Source organism: Oncorhynchus kisutch, unplaced genomic scaffold (assembly GCF_002021735.2).
Source record: "Oncorhynchus kisutch isolate 150728-3 unplaced genomic scaffold, Okis_V2 Okis02a-Okis13b_hom, whole genome shotgun sequence".
In the NCBI taxonomy this organism is placed as follows: Eukaryota; Metazoa; Chordata; class Actinopteri; order Salmoniformes; family Salmonidae; genus Oncorhynchus; species Oncorhynchus kisutch.
Genome location: NW_022261979.1, coordinates 3,596,138 through 3,611,352, shown reverse-complemented (window position 1 = coordinate 3,611,352; position 15,215 = coordinate 3,596,138). Strand labels below are relative to the sequence as shown.

The 15,215-nt window shown below is 44.3% G+C and overlaps 1 protein-coding gene across 1 annotated transcript; it reads left to right on the top strand.

Annotated features, from left to right (window-relative positions):
- The first annotated feature begins 14 nt into the window (after positions 1–14).
- LOC116359278 (pleckstrin homology domain-containing family A member 8) lies at positions 15–13,261 on the top strand. Its single transcript, XM_031812005.1, has 14 exons — positions 15–244; positions 508–624; positions 1,161–1,316; positions 2,913–3,025; positions 3,236–3,394; positions 4,338–4,369; positions 5,379–5,515; positions 6,214–6,544; positions 7,946–8,031; positions 8,892–8,950; positions 9,715–9,916; positions 10,053–10,114; positions 11,675–11,863; positions 11,897–13,261. Exons 1-14 carry the CDS (start codon positions 205–207, stop codon positions 11,903–11,905), a joined length of 1,692 nt encoding a protein of 563 aa, XP_031667865.1. The 5' UTR covers positions 15–204; the 3' UTR covers positions 11,906–13,261.
- Positions 13,262–15,215: the final 1,954 nt, after the last annotated feature.

Here is a 15,215-nt window from a genome sequence, read left to right as displayed (position 1 = left end):
GACGTCACAGAACTGGGCGGGATCTCACGCGATCACATGGAACCCCATTCATGTATGATTTACGTACTTTTCTGTCGTATCCAAATGAAACGGGTCCTTTATTTCCGAAAATCTTACTTGGGAATGAAATTGAGTCTCCAGGATCAGCTGTGGCCGGCGTCTTGTTCTAATAAACAAGTAATGAACCTCAGAAACAGATGAAGAATGGAGGGAATCCTATTCAAGTGGACAAATTACATAAGTGGTAAGAAGAAACTAAGCAGCTAACTGAGCTTCTGAATAAGTCAGCTTTGAATCAGATTGTTAGCTACCTAGCTAACAACTAGCTGGACAGGTAATCAGCCAGAAAAACAACATGATCTAACCTTAGCTAGCTAGTTAGCTAATTGTCATTGGATGGCACTGAGTCATATGTCTTGCTCTGTTAGCTAGATAGTTAGCAACTACAGGTTACAATGAATAGTAAATGTAAATAGTGGTCATAGTTATCAACATCCTTTTTTCCAGGTTGGCAGCCTCGCTGGTTTGTACTGGAAGGAGGGACTTTGTCCTACTATGACTCGCAAGAGGATTCCTGGAAAGGATGCAAGGGAAGCATCAAAATCTCAGTGTGTGAAATACAAGGTTGGTACTTGGTAGCTATTATTGGCTTGGTAAAGACACAGTGGCCTGTATTATGACAACATGCTAACTGTTGCGGTCCTTTGAACTAGATAGGCTACACCCCACTGAAGAGTCAATCTGAAGCTTAGTCTATATTGTTTTTGTCCCCAAAAACCCACTTCCTGTGTGCCTATATACATGTGACCCATGACCCAACATATAGTGCACTCTAGTGTACAAATTAAGTGGAATATACAAAGGCAGACAAACTATAGACAACATAACAACCACATATGATTTCCAAAATGTCTCTTACCCCAGTGGGTCCCAACCTGGGGTACTTGGCCTATCCACAGGAGTACTTGAGAAGACTCATGAGCCCATAGGCCTACTGGTAAATGGCACATGAGGGGGTACTCCAGGCAGAGCTAAATTCAGTTGGTGGTACAGTAACCAAAAAAGGTTGGGAACCACTGTCCTACACCCTTGAGTCTGCTGTTAACTGGGGTTTACCCACTTTCTGTCTTTCTCTCTCTTCCACCATCTCTCCCTACTAGTCCACTCCTCTGACTTCACACGGGTTGACCTGACCATCCCTGGAGAACAGTACTTCTACCTCCGAGCCATCAACGCAGCGGAGAGGCAGAAATGGCTGGTCGCATTGGGATCTGCAAAGGCCTGCCTCACAGACAACCGAACCAAGAGAGAGAAAGGTAAGGTGTTAGCTTTGGGTTACTCCAAACAAGTCTGACAACACAATAGCTTGACTGAAACACGATTTAATGTTGCTGTGTGGGTGTTTGGCTTGGTTTTACCTGTTGTAGCCTGGTGCCTGCCATGGACATGTAGGTCTACATGGGTGACCTGTTAAAAGCAACTGACTTCATGAAATGAATGTGTTTATATTCCTCAACTGGTGGCCCGAGGGAGGGACAAATAAAATCACCCAAGTTTTCTGAGCAAAAAAAACCCCCAAAACAATGTGTTTATTTGTTGGACGTGAGACTGTAAAATCTGTTCCCAAGTATTCCTGCATAAGAGATGTGATCGTATAATGGAAGCAAGGTTTGAAATGATTATGTTTTTGTCAAATATATTTTGGGGATTCTTGCGGTCAATTTTCAGTCTACAAATTATTTTTAATTATGTTCCGGCCCAGCTCAATAAAACAATTGTCCCGCTGCTGACTAGTTGATGATCTACAGCAAGTACGTGAGAACCTCCGCATCCCAAATGGCATCTATTCCCGTATAGTGCACTACTTGCCGATTGACCATGGTTAAAAGTAGTGCACTAAATAGGGAATAGGGTGTCATCTGGGACGTAACCAGTAAAATGAATTTCCAGGTGAACTAAAGCGAAGAGCAGTCTCAGTTAAAGCCAATCCTGTTCATTACAAGTTATAACAGGGAGATGCCTCCAGCACAGCAGCAGAGAAAATGTCTACCCGGCCTTCTCTGAGACTAAATCATAATCAGCAGACAGCTGCTCTGTAAACACCAGCCCAGAAGGCTTGTATGAAGTTAGAACAAAAGGCAGTGACTGTCAGCTTCTACAGGATCACAGTGTTTCAGACAACACAATAATAATCAGTGTGTTTAGTCCTTGTACCTCCAGTCTGGCGTCAATCACTATCAACAGATATGAGTTTAATCCGTAACATACAGCATCCAGTCTAGTGACCATCAACCCGAAAGTCACCAACTGGACATTGTGTATTATAGAGAGCCACCAACAGAACACTGGACATTGTGTATTATAGAGAGCCACCAACAGAACACTGGACATTGTGTATTATAGAGAGCCACCAACAGAACACTGGACATTGTGTATTATAGAGAGCCACCAACAGAACACTGGACATTGTGTATTATAGAGAGCCACCGACAGAACACTGGACATTGTGTATTATAGAGAGCCACCGACAGAACACTGGACATTGTGTATTATAGAGCGCCACCAACAGAACACTGGACATTGTGTATTATAGAGAGCCACCAACAGAACACTGGACATTGTGTATTATAGAGCGCCACCAACAGAACACTGGACATTGTGTATTATAGAGAGCCACCGACTGGACATTGTGTATTATAGAGAGCCACCAACAGAACACTGGACATTGTGTATTATAGAGAGCCACCAACAGAACACTGGACATTGTGTATTATAGAGAGCCACCGACAGAACACTGGACATTGTGTATTATAGAGAGGGAAATGTATGCAGAGAATATGATCTTTATTCATCTTAAATATTCACATAACACAACCAAGGATATTTTCATCGCGTCTCTCTCTCTCCCTCAGAGCACCAGGAGAACACAGAGGCTCTTAAGACCAAGATGTCAGAGTTGAGGCTGTACTGTGACCTTCTGCTCCAGCAAGTTAACCAGATCAAGGACAGTGAGGAGACTGAGGAGGTAAGACAGAGTGCGGGGTGAGTTTTCAATGGCCTATTTACTCTCTGTGCAACCAGAAAACCTTTTCTCACTGAGTTCAGTATGTATGCTCTGTTTGAATCGCCAGTGGATTATGTTGCTATGCAAATGGACAGTCACTTTTACAGCACAAACAAGGAATAAGCAATCTGCTTAGGAGTTGATGGTTGTGTATATGTGTGTCTGTTTCAGGCTGGGGAGAACCCTGGCACCATGGTGAAATCTACATGCACCACCTTCATCAAGACGTTGGAGGAGTGCATGCTGATCGCCAACCGCACCTTCAGCTCAGACCAGGCCACAAAAACCCCACCCGGGTCACCTCCCGTGGCAACCATCAAACCCCAGAAGGTACCTGCTTACACATAGAGATGCCAAAGGTTTTTTATAACTAAACCAAGATAGACCACAGCCCATCGTTTCAAATGAGAACAAATTAGTCATATTGGGCAGAACAAGCAAGGAGGTGGGCAGAGCCAAGCATGAACTAGCGAGATCCTATTGGCGCGTTCTAGCATTTCTTTGCATATTTGCGCCTACCCTGAAGTGAGCATGTGCAACAACTCAATTTGAATTTGCACTCAACAATTGTAAAACTTTGGGAAACGGTAAAGTCTACAAAACTTAGTCCACTCTGTTTGTAACATATTTTAGTTTTGGTAACAGAACTGTATTGCGATCAAATGTTTAATTGATGAGAAAATCAGCAGAATGTCGGCCAAAATCCATCTGGTTCCATCTTCACCCACTGCCGGCCACTGGGCTTCCTCTCACCACCATATTTGGTAGTGGCTTCCTCTCACCACCATATTTGGTAGTGCGTTTTGGAAACGTGTTTTATAAGTCTGAGAGAAGTGGAAAAAGTTTATTTAGTTGTTAGTTGTCACAAAATCTAAAGGCTCAACCTAGATTGGAGTCAATATCTTAAGTCGTTTTTATATTTTATATTTTATTTTACCCCCTTTTCGTGGTATCCAATGTTAGTAGTTACTATCTTGTCTTATCGCTACAACTCCCGTACGGGCTCAGGAGAGACGAAGGTCGAAAGCCGTGCGTCCTCCGAAACACAACCCAACCAAGTCGCACTGCTTCTTAACACAGCGCGCATCCAACCCGGAAGCCAGCCGCACCAATGTGTCGGAGGAAACATTAGGACTTAGGACTACCTTTTGATTTGACGGCCTCAGTTTGATGCAAGACGACCGTGATTCTACACATGAGCTTAGCCAGCCAACGTTTTCTCTTCATACTGCTCTGTCTTTGGCTAATGTGCAATTTTGTTGTTGTTCCACAGGTCAAACCTGTCAATCAATCAAATCAGGAAAAGTAGGTGGCTCTCTTTTCAGAAGTTTGGTTTGAAGCTAACTTTTTCCTCGCGGTCTCAACCTTTACACCAGCACTCCCTTATCTCCATCTTCCATGAATTGCTACATGTCCACTAACTGCATGAAACTACAGCATTAGATATGTATCCATGATAACTCTGTGGCCGGGATGTGGGGGGTTATTGTCTTGTTCTCCGGGATGTGGGGGGTTATTGTCTTGTTCTCTGGGATGTGGGGGGTTATTGTCTTGTTCTCCGGGATATGGGGGGTTATTATCTTGTTCTCCGGGATGTGGGGGGTTATTGTCTTGTTCTCCGGGATGTGGGGGGTTATTGTCTTGTTCTCTGGGATGTGGGGGGTTATTGTCTTGTTCTCCGGGATGTGGGGGGTTATTATCTTGTTCTCCGGGATGTGGGGGGTTATTGTCTTGTTCTCTGGGATGTGGGGGGTTATTGTCTTGTTCTCCGGGATGTGGGGGGTTATTGTCTTGTTCTCTGGGATGTGGGGGGTTATTGTCTTGTTCTCCGGGATGTGGGGGGTTATTATCTTGTTCTCCGGGATGTGGGGGGTTATTGTCTTGTTCTCTGGGATGTGGGGAGTTATTATCTTGTTCTCCGGGATGTGGGGGGTTATTGTCTTGTTCTCCGGGATGTGGGGGGTTATTTAAAAAATTTATTTTACCTTTATTTAACCAGGCAAGTCAGTTAAGAACAAATTCTTATTTTCAATAACGGCCTAGGAACAGTGGGTTAACTGCCTGTTCAGGGGCAGAACGACAGATTTGTACCTTGTCGGCTCGGGGGTTTGAACTTGCAACCTTCCGGTTACTAGTCCAACGCTCTAACCACTAGGTTACCCTGCCGTCCCGGGGTTGTCTTGTTCTCTGGGATGTGGGGGGTTATTGTCTTGTTCTCCGGGATGTAGGGGGTTATTGTCTTGTTCTCTGGGATGTGGGGGGTTATTGTCTTGTTCTTTGGGATGTGGGGGGGCTTAATTGTCTTTTTCTCCAGACACAGGGAGTGTAAAGAAATCTCAGGAGGATCTGTAACACATGACAACCAGAGCCTTGACTCTGGAGCAGAGGGACCAGACCAACGAGACGGACCAGACACGCTCCCTGAGAGAACCACCCAAACACCCCCAACAGGTCTCTCATTTAAATACACTTGCCCTTTCAAATGTACATGTATACACACACACACCCTGTATATGAACCAGAATCACCTCCAAAGCATGAGACCTTTTACTGCTCACCATGCAGGAGTCCTGTAGAAAGAGGACCAGCTGAAGTTGTCAATGTCTTCTAGAGTTCTGTAGAAAGAGGACCAGCTGAAGTTAGCAATGTCTTCTAGAGTTCTGTAGAAAGAGGACCAGCTGAAGTTGGCAATGTCTTCTAGAGTTCTGTAGAAAGAGGACCAGCTGAAGTTAGCAATGTCTTCTAGAGTTCTGTAGAAAGAGGACCAGCTGAAGTTGGCAATGTCTTCTAGAGTTCTGTAGAAAGAGGACCAGCTGAAGTTGGCAATGTCTTCTAGAGTTCTGTAGAAAGAGGACCAGCTGAAGTTGGCAATGATTTATTATATTTATCTTAACATTGATTAAAATAACGGACCCCAATGTACGAAGCTAGATGTATCACTGGCACTTGATAAATGTGGAACTCAGAAAGTGCTTCTTTCACAATATGGCACACCTAGATACTTTTAAGGTAGTGGTTTAGAGTTCTCCTTGAAATGACATTGACAATTTCTGCTTGAATGGGTTTCACATGCTAGTTGCTATGGCTCATACATGCCAACTGGAACAGAACATTTGTGAACATGTTGTGTTTCTCTCTGTGCCATACAGAAAATAGCCCAGTCGGCAGGGACCCCCAGGGCCCAGAGGAGTCTGCAGTGGAAGAGGAGGCCACTACCCAAACCACCCACACAAACCCTGACCCAGAACACACCGACCAACCAGCACAGCAGGAAGAGGAGGAGGAGGAGGAATTCAAAGAGGTGGAGCAGGAAATGAGCAACGCCCAAGAAGAAGAGAAACAGGAAGTGACCCAGAACCAACAGGAAGCTGTCACTGACCAAGAGGAAGCCAAGCTGGAGGAGGAGCAGCCTGCCCAGCCACAGGGAGAAGAAGAGGAGACAGAGCAGGTGGACACATTCTTCAGTACGATGAGTCACAGGTATGGGGACACACTGCAGGAGGGACACATACTGTAGACCTTACGGTGTAGGGTGAAGTTGACCCTAGAATGCTGATCTGTGGTCAGTTTTGCATTAAAGGGATAGTTTGGGATTTTGGCAATGTAGCGTTAGCTCAAAGACTGGAAGTCTTGGGTATCTGCATAGACATCATTGTATTAAGGTAAAATATTTAGCTAAATATCTTGAAATAGGAGAAATGGCTTGTATTAAGCATGTTTTTGGTTAGAATATGCACAATTAGCCTGGTACGGGGAAAAAAAGAAGGACAAGTCTACATAAGATATTTAGGCTTGTCTAGATTTCACTTGTTGCATTGTGGGAGGGGAAGCTGATGATAGATCTGTAACTCGGGGAAAACTTCACCCCAGAGTGTAGGTGTTTTACTACTGCGGTCAATGCTAATATTTCACAAGCAGTAACTAGACAGAACAAGGGCCAACTCATACACTAATCCATGAATTCATTATTCTAGGTACTGTAATGATGTTACACAATGAGGTATTTATTATTGAGATTGATGTATTTAGTGTGTTCAGATTATGCTGCAAATTGTGCTACTCTGATATATACTGTTTAGGCCCAATGCTAATGCTTTGGGTATGAAAGGGCAAAGGTCATTTTTCCATGCCTGTGCGAAAAGAAAAAGGGAGAACTAGCCTGGTCCCAGATCTTTGTGCTCTTGCCAACTCTGTTGCTGTTAATGACTGACTAGGTTAAAACAGAGCAAGTTTGTTGTTGACTTTTTAAACCCATTTGAACATATAACAAGTTTTACACTGGTGTGTTCTCGGTTGATCACATGACTATTACAGAGATGCCCTCATCTGATTTTGGGTTTTTTTTTTTTTTGGTAATCCTTTCACTCTTTCTTTTCTTTTTGATGACATTTGAAAGCCCCTTTTTAACAGTGTTATTCAGCATTAAGATAAGATTTTAACGATCATAACCGTGAATTGAATGATCATAACTGTGATATGAATGATCATAACCGTGATGTTCACTTGTGATATTACAGTATTCCAATGACAGGGAGAGACAATGTAAGCGGTGTTAACGTGTTTAAGTGCAGTAAACATCCAACACAGAACTAGTGAAAATGAAATCCTTAGAACAACGCCGTAGAGGTTGGGGAACATAGCTGATATGCTTTTGATACACCTGTATAATAAATAGTTCTAATGTATCTAAGTTCGAGACAAGAACTCAAAACAAGTATGAAATCACCCAATGGCCTGACAGCACGGTCTTGTGTGGAGGCTCTTTGGCTTTGGTTGTATCTGTTTCTTTTCTGTTTTGGTTTGATTGAATGAAATAAAGGTTGTCGATACTGGACCTCACTAATATCTCCCCTTGTTTGAATCTCTCTGACTTCTCTTTAGATTTAGTGATATAAGACTGGACGGTGACAGTGGTATTCCTACACAAGCCTTTCTGGACTCATGCTATGCAATAGTGCCTGTATTAGGTAGGACGGTCACTTCACTCCTCTGTCTGTCTCTTCCTCCCATCTTTTTTTTTTTTCAATCATACCATCTTTTGTGAAACATGTTGTAAATAATCTTTTCCACCTGGTGGTGGTGCATGCTCTGTCCATGTTCCCTTCCTTCAGTCTCCTCTCACACGTCCATACTGTTCTCCTCTGTCTGTCTCTTCCTCCATCTTTTGTGAAACATGCTGTAAATAATCTTTTCCACCTGGTGGTGGTGCATGCTCTGTCCATGTTCCCTTCCTTCAGTCTCCTCTCACACGTCCATACTGTTCTCCTCTGTCTGTCTCTTCCTCCATCTTTTGTGAAACATGCTGTAAATAATCTTTTCCACCTGGTGGTGGTGCATGCTCTGTCCATGTTCCCTTCAGTCTACTCTCACATGTTCATACTGTTCTCCTCGTCTGCATCTAATTGATCATCCTATTGGATGTGTTCTCTGGTTGACTGGAGGCATTTCTTTCTCTTACTTACTAATCAAGTGGATGGGTTTCCTGGGAGGGAGGGTGTGTGTATGTGAGTCTGGAGTGTGTAATCCATCTTGAAGTCATACAACAGCCCTCTGTCCATTGTTCGTGTGATCCGACCGTAATGCATGTCACTGTGATAAACTATAGAGAGCTACGGGTATGTATTGTATGTTACACACATGGCTCTGGATCCTCCAGGCTTACGATCTCTTCCATGTTATACTTAGAATTTACTCTTCTAGTGAAGTCTACATCAATTTGTAATGGTTACTGCGGAATGGGGGGGGGGGGGGAACCGCCCCACAAGGACAAACAATAGTGTAACAAAAATATCCAGCATTGAAGTGACATTGGACTCTCTCTCCTCAGACAAACTAGGATCCACAGTATTTGGTCCAGTAAAAATGGATTTTACAGGCAACATCAAGGTAAGAGGAAAGGCTGTCTTGAGTTTAGAACAATGTTACATTTTTACATTACAGGAAATTAAAGTTAGATTAAGTTTACTAAAGCCTACCTTTTTAAAAAGCTGCTCAAATCAGCATGACATTCTGGGAGCAGATGTTGTATAAGCCTGTCTGGTATCAACAGTTCTCTAAATGACCACAAGAGGGACTCTCCTCCCTCCACGCAGTTACAATGGGACCAAATGGACTTTTACACCCACGGGTTCTGTCCCAAATGGCACCCTATTCCCTATATACGGTAGCGCAGTACAGAAGTAGTGCACTACAGAGGGAATAGGGTCCTTAACCTGCCCTGTGAACTCTTCAGTTGGGCAGAATACACACTAAACAAATACTGTTCTAACAATTTCTGTGCTGGAAGGTGAAAGTGATATATTGTCATTAGGCAGTGCTGTGTGTATAAAGCACTGGAACATTTCACTAGCAGAGCTTTAACAGAGTTATTTTACTCTACCGCCACCAATAAATAACAAGCTATGGTTTCCAGTGTTGGCATGGAACAATTAAACCTGCTAAGTGGCAACACGACACGACCAACCAGATTTAGAAACCTATAAGAACTGATGGGGCTGCGTAACAAACGGCGCCCTATTCCCTATGTAGTGCACTACTTTTGACCAGGGCCCACATCTTGTGTACTATAAAGGGAATAGGGTGCCATTTGGTCATCAGACATTGTCTTTATGACGACAAGTTATTCTGTCTCTCTGTGTGGCTGTCTGTAGAAGATCCACCAGAAGCTGTCGTCGGACCCGGGCAGCTTCCCCACACTGCAGACCATAGTGCTCCACGAGGTGCAGACCGGCGTGGCCCGCGTCCGCAACTCAGCCACCGAGGCCCTGCTGTGGCTCAAACGAGGACTCAAGTTCCTCAAGGAGTTCCTGTCCCTGGTCAACTCTGGGGAAAGGGATATCCCCGGAGCGCTGGGTGAGTTAGCATCGCAACACTGTGGTACACACACGGTTAATAGTTAGGTGATAGTCCTCTTTTGGTTTGATGTCATATAGTGTATTACGTAATGTCCTCTGTATTCCTAACACACTCCCCTCCCTCGTCCACTCAGGTAATGCTTATGGACGGAGTCTGCGGCAGTATCATGGATGGGTTGTGCGAGGTGTATTTGCTGTGAGTAATACTTGATAATCAGTCTTCAAGCTCTCATGCCCACTTTGGCGGGCGGGCATGTGTCTGTGCGTGCACTAAGGCTATTATAGTCAACTGAAACAAACTAATCAAGGAACAAAAACTATTTAGTAAACGGAAATAAAATAATTAACAAACCTGTTTGAAAAACTATACTGAAACTGTTATCTTTGACTCCAAAACAAACTAAAATAAAAACTAAAATGAAGGGGTTTTTTGGGAGGCAAAATGGGGTTTAAGGATTTTTTTTCTAATGGGGTTTTCAAGCTTCTGAATCTTGCGGATCACATTGAGATTGACTTTATAATTTAAAGGGAGACTCCGCAAGACGAGGAGCAGCACTGCAGATATTGGGCGCGTTTGAGTGGTAATTCTAAAACAACCAGCTGTCAAGGACTGGAGTCGGGGGGAGGTGCATTTACGACAGCTGAAAGTCAGACACTAATGTTCTCTGACAGCAAGGCTCAGATCAACATGGCAGCGGTGCCATTCTTTATAAACCCCCTATATCACACACACTGAAATAATATTATACTGAACAAAAATATAAATGCAACATGTTAAGTTTCCAGACATTTCTCACAGGCACGAAAGCTTATTTCTCTGAAATTTTGTGCCCAAATTTGTTTACATCCCTGATTAGTGAGAATTTCTCCCTTGCCAAGACAATCCATCCACCTGACAGATGTGGCATATCAAGAAGCTGATTAAACAGGATGATCATTACACAAGGGCACCTTGTGCTGGGGACAATAAAAGGCCACTAAAATGTGCAGTTTTGTCAAACACAATGCCACAGATGTCTAAAGTTGAGGGAGTGTGCAATTGGCATACTGACTGCAGGAATGTCCACCAGAGCTTTTGCCAGATAATTGAATCTTAAATTCTCTACCATAAGCCCCCTCCAACATAATTTGAGAGAATTTGGCCATACGTCCAACCGGCCTCAATCGCAGACCACGTATAACCACACCAGCCCAGGACGTCCACAGCGTGGACACAGCGTTGTACGAGATCTTCAGTCTATTCTTGTTCTGAGAAATGAACGCTATTTCATGCCGAGAAACTGATGAGTTAAGAAGAAAGTTATTTGTTTCTGGCCATTTTGAGACTAATCGAACCCACAAATGTTGATCCTCAACTAGTTTAAAGTAGGTCAGTTTTTTTTTTATTGCTTCTTTAAATCAGCACAACAGTTTTCAGCTGTGCTAACATAATTGCAAAAGGGTTTTCTAATGATCAATTAGCCTTGGATTAGCTAACACAACGTGCCGTTGGAACACAGGAGTGATGGTTGCTGATAATGGGCCTCTGTACGCCTATGTAGATATTCCATTTAACAAATCTGCCGTTTCCAGCTACAATAGTCATTTACAACATAAACAATGTTATTTTAATGGACAAAAATAGTGCTTTTCTTTCAAAAACAAGGACATTTCTAAGTGACCCCAAACTTTTGAACAGTAGTGTAAGTACAAACCTATAATAACCTTGGTGTGTTGGTGTGTGAGACTTAGTGTCACTTCGTCTCTCCGTTCCCAGCTGGCCCTCCGAGCAGCGCCATCATACAGCAGCTTCGCGGCGGCTCTGGTGTCCAGAGAGGGGGAGGAACTGAAAGAAGGATTCAACACAGGCATGCACCGGGACCTGGGGGTCTACCTGCCTGCCATGGAGAAACAACTGGCTATCCTGGATGCCCTGTATGAAGAATACAACCTGGAGTCAGATGAGGTGGTCTGAGAGGAGGAGACGAGATCCCGACTGGTGGTCTGAGAGGAGGAGACGAGATCCCGACTGGTGGTCTGAGAGGAGGAGACGAGATCCCGACTGGTGGTCTGAGAGGAGGAGACGAGATCCCGACTGGTGGTCTGAGAGGAGGAGACGAGATCCCGACTGGTGGTCTGAGAGGAGGAGACGAGATCCCAACTGGTGGTCTGAGAGGAGGAGACGAGATCCCAACTGGTGGCCTGAGAGGGGCACTACCAGAGGAGGAAGAGAGCCCTCAGACTCAGACCATCTGGGATACACTGACGAAGGAGGAGGAGGAAGTGGAGGAGGTAGAAGAGGAGAGCCCGGTCTGAGCCGCCGCAGCAGAGCGGTGGCTCTGGTGTACTTGATGTAGTGTACAGTACTTTAGACTCAGGCTCTTTTCCCTCCTGTGACTTCCATTATGAACAGCTGCACCATTGGTGGCTGAGATTGCACAAATATGGACTTGTACTTTAAATTGAGGCTGATATTGTTATTATTGACAGCATTATTTGACAGCCTACATAGGCTGCATGTAATGAACTGCACACAACACTGAAGAGTATAATGTAGCGGTGTTAGTATTGATCCCTGCTGAACTCCTACACCAATATACTGTACATGGATGACCTGCGTACCACCACCAAGCCACCTCCTCCCTCCCTCCAGAACCAACCTCCTCCCTCCCTCCAGAACCAACCTCCTCCCTCCCTCCAGAACCAACCTCCTCCCTCCCTCCAGAACCAACCTCCTCCCTCCCTCCAGAACCAACCTCCTCCCTCCCTCCAGAACCAACCTCCTCCCTCCCTCCAGAACCATTCTCATTCTCTCACATTGTCTCATCTACAAATGTATTGTTTACCAAGTGACATGAACTATTATTTTCCTCATTATCCTAATCATTTAAATGTAGTCTTTATGAGTAACTTATGGAATAAACCATGTTCTATATGGATGGAAATGTCGATGTTTTAATGTATAGGGTTCGACTGAGGTGCCAACTGAAGTGGAATATATAGCAAGGCCTTGATTCAAAATGTATTAACAATCATGATGGATAGATTGTTATTGTCTTCTATTAGCTGACTTTCCTCTCTGTGACTGATGATGTGGGTTAAGAATAATACAACGGTGATCATCATAGAGGCAGTCTAACTTTGGCCTCTTAGTTCTGGACATGAATTCAGTCTTGTTATAGATGCACTGAACCATTTGGACAAAGCAGGAATATCTGACCGATGTGCAATAGGCTGATTCCTGGTTGTGAATCATTTCTAGTGTTTATGCTAATGTTTTTGTATCTCACAATTTCAGAACACATTTTATACGAATGTACATAAGATGGCATTTTTACATATGTATTAAACTTGATGAAATCATGAATGGCTACGTTTTGGTCATTTGGATGGTATTTCTACCTAGGGCATTTCAGTTTCCATTACAACCCTGTGAAATCCCCTCTTCCTAGCCCTTGATTATGACTCTCCATTACACACAAGTCATTGGATGAAGGCATCTTCTCCATGGGGTTTTCTTAAGAGTCCTGACACTTGAGTTTGTTTAGAGCATGGTTTTGGAAGCATAAGGACCTTTCATATCAGTGAGAAATAATTGTCAAACAAGGTTAAATTGATACCCACAAGGCTATGTTCATTTGGAGAGGAAATGTTCATTTGTGAGTAATTCATTTGTTCATGTGAAATTTGTGGCGATAAAACTGAACGTAAAATTCAAGTCATGACAATCACCTACACAAACTGATTGCTCTAATTGGGAGAAATGGTCAAATATAGTTTTACATTAATTTATTTAAATTGATACTGGCGCCTATATTGCTCCCCTGCCAGCCCACGATCCAAGTGCCTCTTTATAAATGCCTGGCCATTAATGTTGCGGCAGAGGCTGATAAATAGATGGTGGTCTAATTTATATAACCTAGAGACCGATGTTGTGGTGAATGCTGTGTGACACAAGTGGAGTCCTATTCATTGCGTAACCATGTGGTGCGCTTTTTAATACCTAAACCTTATTTTTCTGATAATAATCGTATGGTGCTGCTGGGTGGTTTGTACATACGGTGCTGCTGGGTGGTTTGTACATACGGTGCTGCTGGGTGGTTTGTACATACGGTGCTGCTGGGTGGTTTGTACATACGGTGCTGCTGGGTGGTTTGTACATACGGTGCTGCTGGGTGGTTTGTACATACGGTGCTGCTGGGTGGTTTGTACATACGGTGCTGCTGGGTGGTTTGTACATACGGTGCTGCTGGGTGGTTTGTACATACGGTGCTGCTGGGTGGTTTGTACATACGGTGCTGCTGGGTGGTTTGTACATACGGTGCTGCTGGGTGGTTTGTACATACGGTGCTGCTGGGTGGTTTGTACATACGGTGCTGCTGGGTGGTTTGTACATACGGTGCTGCTGGGTGGTTTGTACATACGGTGCTGCTGGGTGGTTTGTACATACGGTGCTGCTGGGTGGTTTGTACATACGGTGCTGCTGGGTGGTTTGTACATACGGTGCTGCTGGGTGGTTTGTACATACGGTGCTGCTGGGTGGTTTGTACATACGGTGCTGCTGGGTGGTTTGTACATACGGTGCTGCTGGGTGGTTTGTACATACGGTGCTGCTGGGTGGTTTGTACATACGGTGCTGCTGGGTGGTTTGTACATACGGTGCTGCTGGGTGGTTTGTACATACGGTGCTGCTGGGTGGTTTGTACATACGGTGCTGCTGGGTGGTTTGTACATACGGTGCTGCTGGGTGGTTTGTACATACGGTGCTGCTGGGTGGTTTGTACATACGGTGCTGCTGGGTGGTTTGTACATACGGTGCTGCTGGGTGGTTTGTACATACGGTGCTGCTGGGTGGTTTGTACATACGGTGCTGCTGGGTGGTTTGTACATACGGTGCTGCTGGGTGGTTTGTACATACGGTGCTGCTGGGTGGTTTGTACATACGGTGCTGCTGGGTGGTTTGTACATACGGTGCTGCTGGGTGGTTTGTACGTACGGTGCTGCTGGGTGGTTTGTACGTACGGTGCTGCTGGGTGGTATAATCTAACATGTTTTATATATACTACGGTGACAACCCGCCACAGGTGCATTGCAATTTGCATGGATTCATGACAGAACCGTGTTCATTCTTCCTTGTCTTGTGCAACGTGGACAAGATCAGATACCTTGTGAAATTGTGTTCTGTTTATTTGTCTCCAGTTGTGAAGTGACCACACAGTACGTATGGTCTTTGTCTTTCCAATGACATTCCAGCCATGTAGTATATTGTGTCGTCTTGTTTCCCTATGAGAGGAGAGGGGAAAGGATTCAGAAAGGCA